The following is a 17,387-nucleotide window of genomic DNA, read 5'->3' on the forward strand; positions in this document are numbered from 1 at the left end:
CATTTTTTAAAGATGGACATTCTTTTTCTTCTGTATCCAACTTTCTCCAGAGTCAAACTTGAAGCAATTTCATACACTGATGGTAAAGTAAGTCAGCATGCAAATGTAAGCCTATTCTTGGAGAGTTTCATTTTCGAGGTTTCATGCATTTAAAATTTAGAATCAGTCAACACTGGGTCTATTCTGATAGAAGTCATACCTGGCTATAAAAAGTTTCTCTTTGTTTTTTACACATCCATTCGAATTAATGAAAGGTGACCTTATATTATTACAAATCTATTCCTTACTCTTTTTGCCTAATAGCACAGAAATCATAGGCCTTCCAGTTAGAGTAAGATGTAATTAAACAGAAGTACATGGTAAATGCTTAATAAGTGCACAATATAAATTTCACTGAGTAGATTAATTGAATCTTTGTATCTTAAAACCTTGGTAATCTAATATTCTAATGAAGGATAAAAAGATATTTCTTGAAAAAGTAACATTTACCCCAATGGGAAATGGAGCTTCATTTTCCAGCAATGAGGTTTTCAATCTGGACCCCGAAGTTATCTTTGGAGCGGTTCCTACTGCAGGATTACTGGGAAGAGGCTTTAATCGAATTGGAGGCTGCATATTTCCTGGGGCAGTGTATGGTCGAGGGGCTGTCTAGACAATTAGGGAAAAAAATTCCATTTAAATTAGTATCTTGACATGTTTCCAGAACCAATTAATAACCCAACAAATTGCCTAGAGTAATTAATGGTGCCTTTTTACTGAACAGATTAAACTTTAATTATGTCCTTCCATTATACATAGCCTTATGACCCAAAGTATTTGTTAAAACATATGGTGTGGAAGTCCTCTACATAACTAAATGCCACAATTATAGAGTATTCTAGACAAAGGAGATGTTCTCTGTTAGGTTCCTGTATTTTATTCATTTTGTAAACTTGCTGACAATACCTAATTTATTCGGTGCATGAAAATGGCTTTGCTCAATTAAATGTTACCTTGAATAATGTTCCTATTTTAGAGATCTAAAGAGATATGATTGGAATGGACTCATTTCCATTTAAATGTTTTCAACATAAACTACTGTTGAGTCCTTTACATCTTAAGAATGGTGAAGTAAAAGCAGACAATATGATTCAAAAAGAGAAAAGGCGGATGCCTAACTATAATACATTACCATTTATTCAACTTCTCCCTTGAAATATCAGAAAAGTAAAAATGAAAAACAGTAACCGGCATATGGAAAACACTGTGTAAAAATGGAGAGGTTTTCTAGGCTGGATCTTTTCCATTTGCCCCTCTTCTGCCTTCTCTGCCCTGCTCTGCCCTCTGGGAGTCATTTCTTTACTGACTGCACCAACTAATCTCAGGATTCCAGTTGGATTTGGCCGATGATAGGCACTGGCAGGGGATCGGAAGACAAGAGGCAAGAGGTTGGGGTCTTAATTCTCCTGGACCCTTCCCACCAAAGGTTGTGTGTGATGGGTCAGCTGAGTCCACAGCTCCTGTCAGACAGTCCTCTCCTAGCTGACAAGTCCTGCCTGCTGGTGCTGATACCCAATCCTTCCATCTCCCTCTCTGGTCTAGGTGCTGTGGTTTCCCATTGTGCTGACCCCAGCACGCTTAACATCCCCAGTTGGTTTTCCTTAACCCTGCCGGCATCTTTGTAAATAGTTTCTTCATTAAACTCTTCCTAATTACCCTATTTGTGTGAGCCATCTGTTTCCTGCTGAGACCCTGACTGATGCATTTTCTAATCAAGAATGTACTATAAAGAATATAAAAAGTGCGGGTATGGAGCATCAGAAATGCTTTTTGTGCCACTGACAGAACATTTTAAGTTTAGTATAAAGATCAGCAACCTTTCAAGAAGGAAAAACAAGGTTTTTGGCTCCATTGTTCTATTACAACAAAAAGTAGGAACTTGTTGAGAATAACTCATGTATATTTGGGCAAGAGAGTTAGAAGGATGGTGTATAAATGCACTGACTCAAGAACAGTGAACAACAAATATTCAACTCTGGAAAAGTGTTGTGTAAATACATAAAAAATGATGAGACAGCTCCTACCACCATAATTTGGTCTGAGTGCCATCTTTACAAGTATGTCATATGTCACTAAATGTCCGATTTTGTTAAGTCAACATTCACTGGATTCCAACTATAGGCACTATGAGGAAAATAAAAAGTAATTTTTAACATCTAATGCAACGCAAGACAATTAGTGCCAAATAAACCACACAAACACTGCCAAAGAGACAATAGCAACAATAACAGAATATCTAAGAACTAACAGGACTTAGAACTAAATGTTGTTTGGAATACACCAATGAGACTAGGACAAATTCAAGTTTTCACAGAAGCATTTTATCCAAATGGATGATCAAGGGAAGAAAATGGATGAGCAGAGAAGAAGAATGATAACTTTGAACATCGAAGTAAGGAAAGCTACTTGTTGAGACAGACATGGGAAGGGTATCAAAAATAATATTGCTCAGTATCTGTTTTTCTTTCTTCACTAGTAATAGAATTTTCATCAGGGAACGTGGCTCTCATAAATAAAAACTATATTTCCCAGCATCTCTTGCAACTCTGTACAGATGTATGCCTAAGATTTGGCCAACTAGATGTGAGCAGAAGTGATACATGAAACCTCTATATCGAAGAGATGTGCTGTCACTTTCCCTTTACCCCCTTCCCTCAGATTGAAATATTCACATGGTGATATGCCATCCTGGCTTATGTATATGAAGACAACACACTAAGTTTGGCAGATCAATGACACAATAGGAGTCTGAGCTTTTGATGAGCTCACACAGTAGCACTGGGCACAACAGCTGAAACTCACGTAAGTGTGTTACAGTAGGGAAGGCACCGTTATATTTAAGTCATTGCTATCTTGGGTCTCTGCACACAAACCTCTTTCATGACCTATATGGAATCCTTAGTGGATTGACTAAGGCAACATTTGATTTAAAGAAATAGAACACAAGATTCTATGAGCCAAAAGGCAAAATGTCTTAAAACCCACAAAGATATATCAAACTAGAGGTTTCTGAACAAGGAAATCAGATCATCCAAAAGAATTCTTTAACACTGTAAAACAAATATGCTTAAGACTCTCTCTTGTCAAATAATTCAACTGAACACAAACACATGGAAAATCTAATGTAGGAATTCAAGAAAGCAGGTTACTATAAACTAGAACATGATCTATTCGCTTCTGTGCTCTAAATTTTATTTCCCCCATTTGCATACAGATATCATTCAGTTAGATGAATATGGCAGTCAAATGTTTAACTGATTACATTTATCTCTAAAAACAAATCTGCATCATTCAACTAACAGCTGTGAGCTACAAACTGTTGTAGTTCACATCAGAAGCCACCTTAAATTTTGCTATATTTGAAACTGTTTGTAATATATTTTCTTGGAATAAATACGGCACTGTAGCTTAACATTTTCAAAACTGTACCAGAATGTGAATTGAAACTGACTACCTGGTGGTTACTCAGCTTAGCTGAGCATTTTTAATTCTTAGTAGAAGATCTCCAGGGGTGAATTTCCCAAGCTTGTACAGAATTAGTTGAATGGTTTTCCACAGTTTTAATGGGAATGGTGTAGCTAAAAGCCTATATGCTACTCTGAAAGTTTAGGTTCAATTAGTGACCAAGTGCAATAACTATTCACTGGATGGTTTCTTTCTTTATTCAAGAAAGTTAAAAGAAAAATCAATGACAATATCCCAAAAGGATTATTTTCTCCATCTCAATGGCACACAGAGGTCAGGAGTCAAATTTAAAGGATATGTATCCAAGTTGGGAGAATTAAAAGGAAGATTTGAATTCTGTAAAATGGGAACTACAATTCAGAGATCACAATAGGTATCCCCTATGGTGCTTTTGCACCATAGGGGGTGACCAAGTGAAGAATGGTGTTTTACCAGATAGAAAGGCTTCTGAAGTGCTGGTGTCAGTGTTTCCTGTAATTTTTAAATTACTTTCTCACTCCTGCCACATTAAGATCTCCTGGATGTATCATAAACTACTTATTGAGGGTGTTCAGCTGGAAAATTGAAAAGAAAGCCTTTCAAGGGTTTTTCCTCTCTGAAACAGGTGGGAAGATGGAAAACAGCACTTGATTGTTTCTTTTGTTTCAACCGGGTTAAGCTTTTGAGAGCCTAGTGAATTTGCCATCCAAAACCAAAAAGAATTATTTGTGTACGTATACATTTAAATGAAGCTTGGAAATATGGTATCAACAAAGGGAAAACGGTTGCTTTTCATAACTTGAGCTGTTCATCGGGAAATGTCAAAACATATTTACCTTTGAAAAATGTCAAAGCTTAACACTATATGCGATGAACCTACTTCAACAATCTGGGAAAGCTTTGCAATTTCTCTACAAATATTGTGCAATCCAAAAAAATGTTCATGCTAACAAGAAAATATATTAGGCCACATAAAATAAGAATAAAGATGTGATCAAGCAATTCATTTACAACTTAAACCATCAACCTCCAGCAAATATTTTGCAAATCTTTTCCTGTATCTATATTGTTTCAAGCTACCTTACCTTCTTTCAAACAAATATCATCTCTATATTATAAGTGAACCAAACTGGAATGAAATGTCGGCATGAAATTTCTTTAAACAGAATCTCTGTATATTTAAGTATTTTTGTTAGGGTATGTGTACATACTTTTGATAAAAGAAACACAAATATAAGTATATAGCCCACCATGCTATACAGTATGACTGAGTTTGTGTGCATAAATAAGTTTTACAGATAAGGTGAGAGTGGAGGGAGCAGCAAGACAAAACCCAGAGGTCAGAAAACACAGAACATATGTGGAACGACTCATGGTTCCACAATCTTGCTGTATTGTAGGGTGCTAAAGGGTAATCATGAGGGGAAATATTGAGTTGGCTAAATTGAGGTCATAGGGCTTAGAGTTTTAAATGTCAGGTGGAAGAATCCAGGTTTTCTAAACATGTCACGGAGCCAGTGAAGTCATTTCGGTATGTAAGTAACATAAATAATCTTCACTTCAAGAACACTAATCTATGGGGCACCTTGCTGGCTCAGTCAGTTAAGTGTCCGACTTTGGCTCAGGTCATGATCACACGGTTCATGAGTTTGAGCCCTGCATCTGGCTCTGTGCTGGCAGTGCAGAGCCTGCTTGGGATTTTCTCTCTCTCTCTCTCTCTCTCTCTCTCTCTCTCTCTCTGCCCCTCCTCCACTTGTACCCTCTCTCTCAAAATAATTTGAAAGGGGTGATATTGATTGTAACTGGGACATTCAGTAAAGACAGTTGAACAGATACAAAACCACATTGTCATTTAGTAGGATTCACAGAATTATACAGACAAATAGAATTCTTTCTGAGAGTCATTGGAAATTATAAATTAGTTGGGATGGCACATGACAGAGTGTTTTATAAGACTCACCAGTGTTATTGGACTGGAATGTCCTTCATCAACCAGAACACTATGGCCACGGTTAGTCTTTGGGCCAACTGGGGGGTGAGGAGATAGGATTGGCATGTTATTTTCTATAAACCATCTTGTGGATTCTCCCTAGGATAAGAAAGTGATTTGATAAGTTGATGCATCATTAGTAATCTAGGTTAGGTTATTGCCTGACAGGTAAGAGATAATTTATTATTAAAGAAGTCCTTTCTCATTACTTCCGATAGTGTTCCTTCTGGGGTGCCCGGAAGTGTTCCTTCTGGGGTGGCTCAGTCGGTTAAGCATCCCACTTTGGCTCAGGTCATGATCTCGTGGTTCATGAGTTTGAGCCCCACATCAGCTCTGTGCTGACAGCTCAGAGTCTGGAGCCTGTTTCAGATTCTGTCTCTCTCTCTCTCTCTCTGCCCTCCCTCGCTCATGCTCTGTCTCTCTGTCTCTCTCTCACACAAGAATAAATAAAATATTTTAAAAATTTTAATTCAAAATAAATAAACATTAAAAAAAGTGTTCCTTCTGAAGTCTGTCATGACAGTCAGAAAAAGTTTCACAGCTGTACTGGGGCTTTGGGTGTGTTAGTAAGAGGCAGGAATTTCAGTCTCCTATGTTGGAAGAAACAGCTGTACTCAAAGAAATAGCAACGGATACAGTGCATCCTGAGTTCTAGCAACAATAATATTTATTTATCTGCTTTAAGCAGATCATTACAAGAAGCACAATACTCTTCACAGCTCTGATTAGTAAAGACTACCAGCAAGTATTACTTTTCTTTTCTTTTTTTTTTTTTTTCAACGTTTATTTATTTTTGGGACAGAGAGAGACAGAGCATGAACGGGGGAGGGGCAGAGAGAGAGGGAGACACAGAATCGGAAACAGGCTCCAGGCTCTGAGCCATCAGCCCAGAGCCCGACGCAGGGCTCGAACTCACGGACCGCGAGATCGTGACCTGGCTGAAGTCGGACGCTTAACCGACTGCGCCACCCAGGCGCCCCGAGTATTACTTTTCTATCTTAAAAAAGAATTAAATCATGCCCCAAGCAAGAGGGTTGCATATTACATAAAAGGAGCCTAAATCATAGGTCTTTCACCAAGTACAGCTATAAAGTGAAAACCGTTATAAATAAAAATCATATAGGGAGGAAGTGGAGTGTCCATCAGGAATTTCTGCCACTGTTGTAATACACCCGTGTGCTTAGTCAGTGTGTCTGGCAACCTGGGTGAGGGTGAACCACACACTGCTTCAAGCAGTGTTTGTCACTATTTCCAGTGACCATTCTTCTCCATGAGCATTTAATCAGTAAATCAGAGAATCTATAACTCAGTCCTTGATGCAGGACAATATTGGCAAAGTTGATCTCTACACACCAACTTTTCTGATCTTGAAAAACTCCCCTATCTGCTGTTATTTAACAACACTTTCTTAACAAGATTTTCTTTTGACCATGATGAAATAGATTTGAGTCTATCAGGTAAGAGGAAAATATGACTGTCTTCTATGGCAAGTTGTTCTACAGAAGCTTTACAAATAGTTCTCAGTCTGTGAAATGTGTCTTAGGTCCCACATTTGTAATATGACACGGAAAATAAAGAATAACATGTGAGTTCGAGTGGCTCAAGAATAAAACTGCTAACCTAAACTGAAGCCTTTCAAACATGCTTAATTGAATCTCTTATCCTCCCAATTCAAATTTATGTTTTATAAATTCACTTCAAAGAAGAGATGTCAAATACAAAAATGGAAAAACAAGGAATTTTTAAATGCCTTGTACAGAATGTCTAAATCTTATGCTTTTGTTTGCCAAATAGATCTTTCCTGCCATCTATTTTCAAGGGTCATGCTTGCATGAAAATGTGCCATTGTATAATTTTTAGAATGTCATTTTCCACCACTTTGGGAACATCACCATCTATTTTCAGCTTTTTAAGACGAAAAACAAAAATCCTTTGGCGTCTATCACATATCAATCAAGAAAAGACAAAAGCAAAATTTCAAACTTGAAAAGAATGTTTTCATGTTTCCTTTGAAAGGTTTGTACCTTGTAAAATTTATTTTGCACAAGGAGCTCCTCTTTTGCCAAGATCTTCTGAAATAATGGTGCCCAAGACATAGTCTTGGTGAAACCATCACCTGACTTCAGCTCAGTTACCCAAAGGTAAAGTGCCTTGAAAAACTTCAATAACAGCACCACTGACTTTTAAAATCATGCAATAATTTAGTAAAAGAGAATTGTGTAGCTCCTTACCTTAAATCTCTGAATTTGCTCCTTCTTAGCCAAGCTCTCCAGTTTTTTCTTTATTTCAAGCTGATGATAACGCTAAGCACACAGGAAAGAATGGAGGAAAGGATCCTATCAATTATAGCAAAGAGTTTTTTAGAGGAGAATAATCCCCCCAGCTAGCTGTATTCCAAATCCCCACCTTGTCATTGAGATGGAGAAGAATCACCTGCATATGTGTGCAAGTGGGAATATAAATTGATACAACTCTTTGGAAAACCAATCCCTAACATAAAGTGGTGAAAAGGGTCCCAATCCTTTAACCAATACATTCCACTTCAAAACCTAGGAGAAAATCAGAATTAAAAGACAACATATCTGTGTGGTACACAAAGATGCTATCTGAAAGGATTTTTCTCGTCAAAGCAAAAATTCAGAAGCAATATAAACCGTATAGAGAAGGGTTAACTTTTGGCCACATCTGTATAATGAAATAGAATATAATCATTAGAATAAGATTCATAAAGAGTTTGTTTAAAAAAAAAGATTGAAAATGCACATAATGCAGGAGCAAAGTAAAATACAGAATTGCACAGAACTATGATTTAATTGATCACACTTATACTGTGTGGCTGTCCCTGTGCCAGGAAGTCACATCCTGGGCAACATCTCTTCTGGAACAATGCTAATTGCTAGGCAGTCTCACTCCACAAGTGCAGAAGCTGAGGCAGAGGACCATGAATTTGTCCCAGGTCACATATCTAGTCAGTGGTGGAAATGTAATTTGAAGTTCAATCTATTGGACACTAATTTCCTGTTTGTTTGGTTTTTACTTATTTACTTATTTTTCATAAAATGTGTCCCTGTCACAACATAGCATATTTTTATCAATGTATACGTATAAATAGAGACTAAAAGGGAATGTGAGTATGTTAACAGCAGTTCTTTCTGAGACAAAGATTTTATGTGGTTATTTTCCTTTTTATGCTTTCTTGCATTTTCCTAACTTTCTGTAATATATTAATTATATAATTTAGAAATAAACCCCATATGAAAATAATCTGCTCACAATTTTGTTGGAAATCATTCAGACACATTTGAGAGCGTTTTAAAGAGTGGTTTTTTCCTGTTTTTGATCTCTTCGTGCTACCTTTTGGACCCCGCAGGCTCCATCCTTCCCTACCCAAGTATTATCAACCTCTTCAGATATTTCCCTTTCTTCTCTCCCTCTTCCTTGCTCTCTCACCCACTGATCACCATTTTGTGAGATTCGCTACCACTCATTTTCCATTTTTTATTTATTTCCAAGTCTCTGCAGTCCTCTCTCCTACTGCCCCTCCTCTTCACCAAGGCCACCAATGTCTTTGCCTCTGGGTCAGACCAAGGTCCTTTTTCCCCCAGTACTTTCCTGTTTAAGCATTGCACATTAAGCTTGTGAGAGCCTGCTGGCTTCCAGGACACCTTTCCATAGGGCCCAGGTTTCCACCACGCGAGGGCTCTCTCCTACTCCCTGTGGTAGGTAGTTCCTGGGCCCCAGCAGTGCACTGCCACCCGCCAGGTTAGCGCCCCCAGAATTGCTCTGGCTCCTTCTTCCCCACTCCATCCTCATTCAGTGTCAGTCTCTCTCCCCCTTCACATCTCTAGGGACAGCTGCCTTTCCCCAGCGTGTCATGACTGCTGTGAGTCCTTACCCTTGGGCAACAGCTTCCTAATTGACCTCCCATCTCCAATCTTTTCCAACTCATTAATCTATCTCCCACATTTTTAGCAACATCATCTTTCTAATGATGCTCTGCTCACTCATTTTACGCCCTTGCTGAAAAACGTCTCATCGCCTCATCACCTATGCTCCAAACCTAGTTAGGAATTGACGGCCTTCCAGAAACCAGGCCCCAGCTTACAGAAGAGTGCCTCTTCCTGCTGCTCCTTCAACCAACCTGCCTTGCGGTCTGGCCTCAGTGAGCTTTCCTGCCCATCCACAATGGCCTTTCCCCTCTAACGTCGCGCCAGCTGTCCTCACTCTCTTGAATGTTTTTCTCATGCTTTCATGTGCAGCTTCACTCAGCCTTCAAGGTCCAGTTCAAATAGCAGGACCTCCGTTCTGCTTCCTCTGACTTTCATAGAGATAAGTCATCATTCTCTACTTCCCGGAACTAGGTCTGTTTTTCCTCTCTTCTAACACTTGATCACTTTCAACAGTAGGTTTTTGTTTTTGTTTTTTTGTTTTTTGCTTTTTTGTTTTTATATATCACAGCTACATCACATAGCTTCAAACTGGTAGTGGTAAGCCTACAATTAATGATTAATGTTTGTGGTATGAACAAATACATGAATATTAATGTAACAACATTACTAAATAGCATCAGCATAAAATAAATGTGAGATAAATGTAACAATTTAGAGACAGCTATTCTATTTGTTAATTATATTAATATATTACATATCATAGTTATATATATTACATCATATGAAATTATATTATATATTCTATATTAACACTTATCTAAGACATTTATTCCAAATTTTAAGAATATACAAAGACTCTTAAATGATAGCATATTCTATAGTTATGATGTGTAAGTTACATGAAAGTTTGGAAAACCAAAACTTCAAGGATTAAAGCTAATACAAAATTTGGTGCCTATTGGTTAAATTTGAAACTAAGTATAGATTAATCTACTGTACTATTTTTTTTAACATTAGTTGCAGAATTCCAACTAATACTTTTATAAGCAAGTGAATTTGAATGATGCCATATAACTCATGCACATGTCATGAAGCACAAAATGAATTCCTAAATTAACAGATCATATACATCTTATCTGAATGCAACACTTGTTCGGTATAATGGTAGCATAATAATAAATATTTTCAGTGCCACTACACTTAGTATTGGTTTACTGGTGATTCTACAGTTGTTCATAAATGTTTACTGCACTCACAGGTCAATGATTTTACCAGCCAAGTTTTCTGATTTACTGCTGTATGGTCAAGCCAAGAAGTGACATGCTTTTTCACAGAGATTAAAATGGTGTTGATGCTTGAAACTATAAGTTCCATGGAGCAAGGCTAAAATAATTTATCAAATTAGCTATATATCCTACTAAAAATGCCATGTCAGATTTGAAAAAAAAGTTGTTGATGCTCGGTTTATGAATCTATGCTGACCAATGTGGCCTAAAGTGGGAGGGACAGCAGATGTTTCAATGCCTATTCCCTGAAATTTAGCATACGGCCCAGCTTCAGAGCCCTAAAAGAATAACAAATCTGAAATAATTCATGGCAGTGGAATTACTGATATTTAAACAGATGTCACTTTTTTTTTTTAGCAAATGGAAATTGGGGTACAGATGGTGAGGGCTGGTATGTTTGAGAGTAGCCATTATGGATTAAAAATCTACATTTGTTAAATTAAATATCACAAAATATATAATGATGTCCATATTTTTCTGTAACTGAAATCGAGAAAAGCTTACTTCAGTCTCTTGGCTCTTTGCTACCCAGAGATTATAGAGTATTTCTCAGGGCACCTTGTTCCTTTCCTTTTTAATGAAATACAGGAGGAATTCCTCTGCTTCTAGTATAGAAGTAGTATTAATTACCATATTAGAAACTATCTATTATAAAGAAAATACGAATACTTTACCTCCATATCAAGAACCTTATGGAAAATAGCCTGAGCTAGGCACTCCCGGATATATTTTTGGTGATCCCTCTTCATGATATTTAGTTTGTATTCTTTTTCGGAAAGTATTCTCCCACTTCTTGTGATCTGTCATGAATAAATAAAACATACATGGAAATACAAAGCAAAAAATGTATTGTTTGTTACCAAAAATGGAGAGATGGCGTGACAAAGAGACAGAGAGAGGGGCAGCGTCTTCTAAGCCTAAAAGGGCATACTACTATGGCTGGCAAACTCACTCTTCATGAATATTTCATAAGGAAAAAAAATCGGTCTCATGTACCAGCATTGGCAAAACACACACAGGTGGTGCACTTGACGTTTAAAACAAGGTTTTCATTAGAGTCACAATTTCTCCTTGATGGAACCCAGGTGTTCTTTTCACGTCTGTCTTTTGAACACATTTGGGAAGAAGAGGTGGAGCACTACCTTGAAACAATGAATAGGAGCAGTGATCACAGGACTGATGATCTCACAGGAAATAACGTTGAAGGGCAAAACACGTAAGCTATAGAGGTTCTCATCAGTTTGTTTTAAAAACAATTGGTTTCATTACTTTATTTTCACGGTTTTTTCTCCTTCCACTCTCCAACCCAGAATGTAATTTAATGTGTCATGATTCAGATTTCTTTCAGATTATGCAGTGCTGCACATATAAAAGACTCCAGATTGCTTTCAATTGGCATCATTGAAAATGCCAGGAGTGGTAGTTTCTCGTTTTTATTTACTTATTTTTCTTTGCTTTTGCTTTTAATCCTTCCTGAGAGCATATTTGTGGTATTTTTCTGTATCTTCTATCCTGGAGTGTTCATCTTCTTCCTTTCCACTTAATTATGCCCTGCTCTTTCAGGTCTAACCCAAGCCCACATATTTCTTAATTTTGAAAACTGTAGTTTTTTAACACTGTTGTGGCAACATATTGGAGCACTGGGACCAAGGAGATTGCTGTTACAAGTGATTGGTTACTGATGATCTTTTTTTATATCTTTTTTTTTCCCTGATGGAAAAAAAAGGGGTGTGTGGTTCTAGAAAGTGTTCCCAATCACAAATAACTCAGTTAGGGTCTTTGAGATGTGTTCTCTGCCCGGGATATCGTGCCATATGTTTCCAGATGAGAATAAACGTTGAGAACATTCTGCACTGTGTGTGGCTCCCTCCTCAGTTAACAGGTGTCATTGTTCTCCCCCACCCCACCCCTCTTGGGGGAGATCTGATCTCCCCAAATAGACCGGAAGCTCCTATAGGGCAAAAGTTCTTAAACTAGAGCTCACATTAGAATTACCTGGAAAAGTGTTGAAAATAGATTGGTGGGCCTCACCCTACAGCTTTTGACTCAACAACAGGTCTGGAGTGCGGCTCCAAAATTTGCATTTTCTAACAAGTTCCCAGATGATGCTGAACACAAACAAGTTCTAGAGAAATCTTCCTTATTTGAGTTGTCATGCTACATAACCAATGTTCAATAAATACTTGCTAATGATGTTAATAAGTAAATACAAAGTCCTTTCCACTTATACATAAAGCATACCAATTGTTATCCAAAGAAGGAATGTTAATAGTAACCACAATAATTGCAACAAGCATTCATTACACCTCTCTTATTGCTGCAACGATCCTGAGGGCTGGGTATCATTATCTTCATTTCACAATTGAGGAAGCTGGAGCTGAGTAAGTTAAGTATGTGATTTGCTCAAGATTCTGACTTGTAAATGGCTGAGCCAGGTTTCAGCCAGGTCTGTCTGATAACAAAGCCCCAGGAGACAAAAAGCAAGCTCTCAGGAGATCTACCCTGCCAGAGTTCCAAGCACAAAAACAACAATTAGAAACACAATGCATATCCTTTCAACACCATGGCAACAATAGTTAAGGAAATCTTTGTGTTTTAAGAAGGTAAACAGCTAAAATCATTACTCACACTTTGTATAACCACGCCTATTTCTTTCAGTGGAAAACTGTAGTATTTTTTTAAAGATTTTCACATTAAATACATTTAGAGAAATAGAAATTTTGTGGAAATGATAGTTTTAGAGCTAAGAAAAGACACTAATGTTATCAATAAACCCAGGAAATGAAACAGGTTTTTAAAATTCAAGGGGAAATTTTGAACTGTTCATTGTCTTCCACACCTTATTCTGTGATTATTAAAAATAATATTTTTTTTTTCCTGAAGACAGTAAAGTCTTCTCTGTGCTTAATCCCTAACAGTTCCTGGCTCATACAATGTGTTCAATGAATACGTGTTGAATAAATAAATGAATTAACAAATAAATAAAATATGCTATTGGAAGCTCATAGGGTTTTTCCTCAATAATTTATAAGTAGCTTTAGCAGTCATTGTGACCTCTCTTCCTATCTTTTGAAACACAGCTTCAAAAAGATAATCTGAGCTCTGGAAAAGAAGTAATTTTTCTAAAAAAAAAAGGGGGGATGAGGAGGTAGGTGTCACTGATTAGCTCAAAAAGAAAACCAGAAAAGGGAGGAAATTACTGGATTTAATGAAACAAGAGGGCAGGTAGAAAGTAAACCAAATCTTACCAGCCCTGATCTTAAAAGATGCCGTCTTATCCTTGTGTTGTTAAAATATCCAGTCAGGTGTTTATCAGTAAGACTATTATATGCTGCAAGTAATCTGGAAGATAAAAATGAAACCATTAAGGTTTTATGAAGTGTTGCTTGATAACCAAGGCAATTCTTGACTTTCTCATCCCCAAACTGTGCATAATCATTCACTTGTCCAGACAGACAATCATTCATGTGTTTAATAAACAGGTATTGAGCAATTACTGTTTTCCAGGTTTTATGATAAGAACTGGGACAGTCCTGACATTGTTTATTTTGCACACAAGTATGGAAATCAGGCATGAACAATTAAATTGGGTGTGAAAAATCCAACAACAGAAATACACATAACTCACGGGGACACAGAGAAGGAGACCACCAACTCCAGTTGTCAGGAAAGCCCTCACAGAGGAAGCCTGATGGAAAACTTGGGAATTCCTTCAGAGGACTCTTCAGCCTCCTGTTTCACCCTAAATTCTAGCAACAAACTTACGTGCACCTCCTCAACATATTCATTCATGACTTCAGCATACAATGCATGGTCCCTCTACTGCCAAGGCCTTTCCCCGACCCTTTAGCTAGTGGATAAGACCCATGATTAACAATCATCTCTTTCCAGAAAACATTCCCTGACACAAACTGGATGGACCTGCCACTCCACTCCCCCCACCCCCTGTGAAACCTTGAGTTATATTACACATTATTGGAAGGCCAGAATCGTGTATTCTTGGTATCCCTATAGATATTATTTATTGTGTTCCCAAATAATGATGTGTCAATAGATGAAAACACAATTTTGCTTGAGACTTATTTTTACTGGTGTAAACTTCTAAATTTAAGGTCAGCAGCTTAGAACTCTTAACTTCCAGATAGATAGATAGATAGATAGACAGATATTTCCAGACAATGTCATTAATTCCACATCCAGAACTCCCCACCCTTCCCCCAAAATTCACAGATTACTTTTGATTTCTAGGATCTTTTATTTTAAGAGTTAAAAGCAAATTGATTGATGTTATACCTGGGTAGATGGTCAATCTGAGCCTATAAATCAAAGTTTGAAGCTATTTTTTCTAAGTTTTAACTTATCCTCTACTGATTACTATCACCTTACAAAAGCACATACACATACATGTACATGTAGGTATATATGTTCATCCATATACGTCCATATACATAAAGGTGAATATATGTACATATATATATGTATACATACAGAGCGAGATGAAGACAGAGGCAGAGAGAGAGAGAGAACACAAGTCTAAACATAACCCTAAAATAAGGCTGTCTTAAAAAAAATGTATACCCTATTACCTGCAACACAGATTACAGTGTATACATACTATGAGCAGTTAATCCTTAACTTACTTGGAGGCTAGAGCAGGGACTCATAGAATCAAGTAAATGTCATTAGTGACAATTTTATTTAGCTGCCTTAATTACATGGAGATGGTATTGGTGACATTTTCCTTTCTCTTTTCTCCTTAATGGCCATCTTAGGAAAGTTATATACTGTCAAATGGTAAGAAAAGTTTAATTTTGTCCACAAAAGACACCGAAAGCCGTTACAAAACCCAGAAGGCAAGATGCCACACGAGGGTTGCCGACGTGTGAACAACTGCGGAAACCATTATTTCACTGGGTTTATGTAAAAAGACAACCTGAGGGATTCAGTAATGCACATACGAAACCAGCCCCAGATAATGCTTTGAAGCTATCTTTTAAATGAACTGTCTTGGAGTCCTATAGTTCATCAAAGGTTTCCTGTCTCCAAAAGGTCAACACTGTATCCCTTACCCTTTCTGAATCTCAGAATATCTTTTCAGCAACTCATTTCAGAAAGGTGAGCAGGTGTCTCTCGGTCCTAACAATCATGATTCCACAGCTCACAGATTCTTAAGATAAATCATTAGACAGATATCATATATAGTCTTTGGTCTGTTTTTCAGGCTCAAGTTTTTAAAAAAAGTCAATAGTTTTAGGATAGCTATGAGCGCTAAAACCCTGATTAAATGAAATAGGGTCAAAAAGTTAGGATAACATAAACTTTAACTTCCCTACTGACTGAAAATAACCCCCTTCTTTCAATTCAGAATTTGTTGCAATATTTAGGTCCTAAGGATAAAGCTTAGCCAGCTTTGGCACCACTTCATCTTAATTCTTCTCTCTCAGGCTCCTACGAAACAAGTTTGTGTCCATGACACCCCTCCAGTCTTACTAAAAGGCCCAGTTGAGTTGAAACCTTTGAACACATCAGCTTTCTCACCTTTAGGAGAGACTGAAAATCCCTGGTTGGGATACCATTTGTAGAGCAACTCTTTCCATGACTATCATTTACAACTGGCTTTGGCAGAAAAGCTGAAAAATAACTAGCTGGGTCGATCCAGGGTCAGTCATTTCTTTTTCAGCAGTACCTAATTTATTTTTTGTACTGAAACTTTAAGTTAACAAACTGATAACAAGACATTGTACTAGAGTAAACTGTATATGGATTTAGTAAAACAGCTGTTATGGACTCAATGTTTCTCCCCAAAATTTATATGTTAAAGTGCTAACCCCCAATGTGATGGTATTAAGAGGTGGGGGCTTTTGGGAGGTGATATGGTCAGAGGGTAGAGCCCTCATGAATGAGATTAGTGCTCTTATAAAAGAGACACCAGAGAGCTCCCTTGTCTCTTTCCCCATGTGAGAATACAGCAAGAAAATGGCCATGTATGAACCAGGAAGCAGCTCTCAGAAGACACTGAATTTGCTGACACCTTGATCTTGGACTTTCCAGCCTCCAGAACTGTGAGAAATAAGTTTCTATTGTTTAAGGTACCAGTCTATGGTACTCTGTTAGAGCAGCCTGATGGTACTAAGATAGCAGTCAATGCAAACATTTGTCTTGTATACATATAAATGTACCCTGTTCTGACCATGAAGCCTCCTCCACAGGGAGATGGTAGTAATCCTGTGTCTCAGCCACAATCATGGTCTGTTTGATTCCTCCTGCTCTGCTTCTCTTCATTTGTGCTTGGTATGGGTTTGCAGCCTCCCTTTGCATTTACTCAACTATAAGAACTTTACTGACCCAGCCACAAATTTATATTGGTAGAGTTTTTCTAATGTTTCTGCCTTTGTCCTCACGATTCACTGCCACTGTTTCCCCAACACACACACACACCGTGTTCTTTTCTTTCTTATACTCAGCAGAGCCCTGGGCCAGATGAGGTTACCTGACCTGAACTTGGTGATTGTGTTGGTAATTGTGTTGCGCTGGGAGCACTCCACTCCCTTTGTAAGTCACTCTCTGCATCTCAGGTCAAAGCTGGACTTTTGGTCACACTACCCAGTCCTGAGATCCTCCCCTGCTGCCATCCATAGGATCAACAACAGCACTGGTCACAGCAATTACCAGGCCACTGGGACTGTATCATTTAAAGTCCATGCTGTTCACACCAAGTCCCACAGCTAAATGCCCAGA

At 37.8% G+C, this 17,387-nt stretch overlaps 1 protein-coding gene across 2 annotated transcripts in view; it reads right to left on the minus strand.

Annotated features, from left to right (window-relative positions):
• ERICH3 (glutamate rich 3) overlaps nucleotides 1-17,387 on the minus strand; it is a 106,430-nt gene that overhangs the window by 67,437 nt on the left and 21,606 nt on the right. Inside the window, exons 2-6 of one of the 2 annotated variants that reach the window (XM_030325147.1) lie at nucleotides 13,898-13,991; nucleotides 11,324-11,449; nucleotides 7,705-7,776; nucleotides 5,444-5,572; nucleotides 490-648 (exon numbers count right to left, since the gene is read on the minus strand). In XM_030325147.1, coding sequence (XP_030181007.1) covers nucleotides 490-648; nucleotides 5,444-5,572; nucleotides 7,705-7,776; nucleotides 11,324-11,449; nucleotides 13,898-13,991 — 580 coding nt within the window. The other variant, XM_030325148.1, reaches the window with a different exon arrangement.

Source organism: Lynx canadensis, chromosome C1 (assembly GCF_007474595.2).
Source record: "Lynx canadensis isolate LIC74 chromosome C1, mLynCan4.pri.v2, whole genome shotgun sequence".
Taxonomy (NCBI): Eukaryota; Metazoa; Chordata; class Mammalia; order Carnivora; family Felidae; genus Lynx; species Lynx canadensis.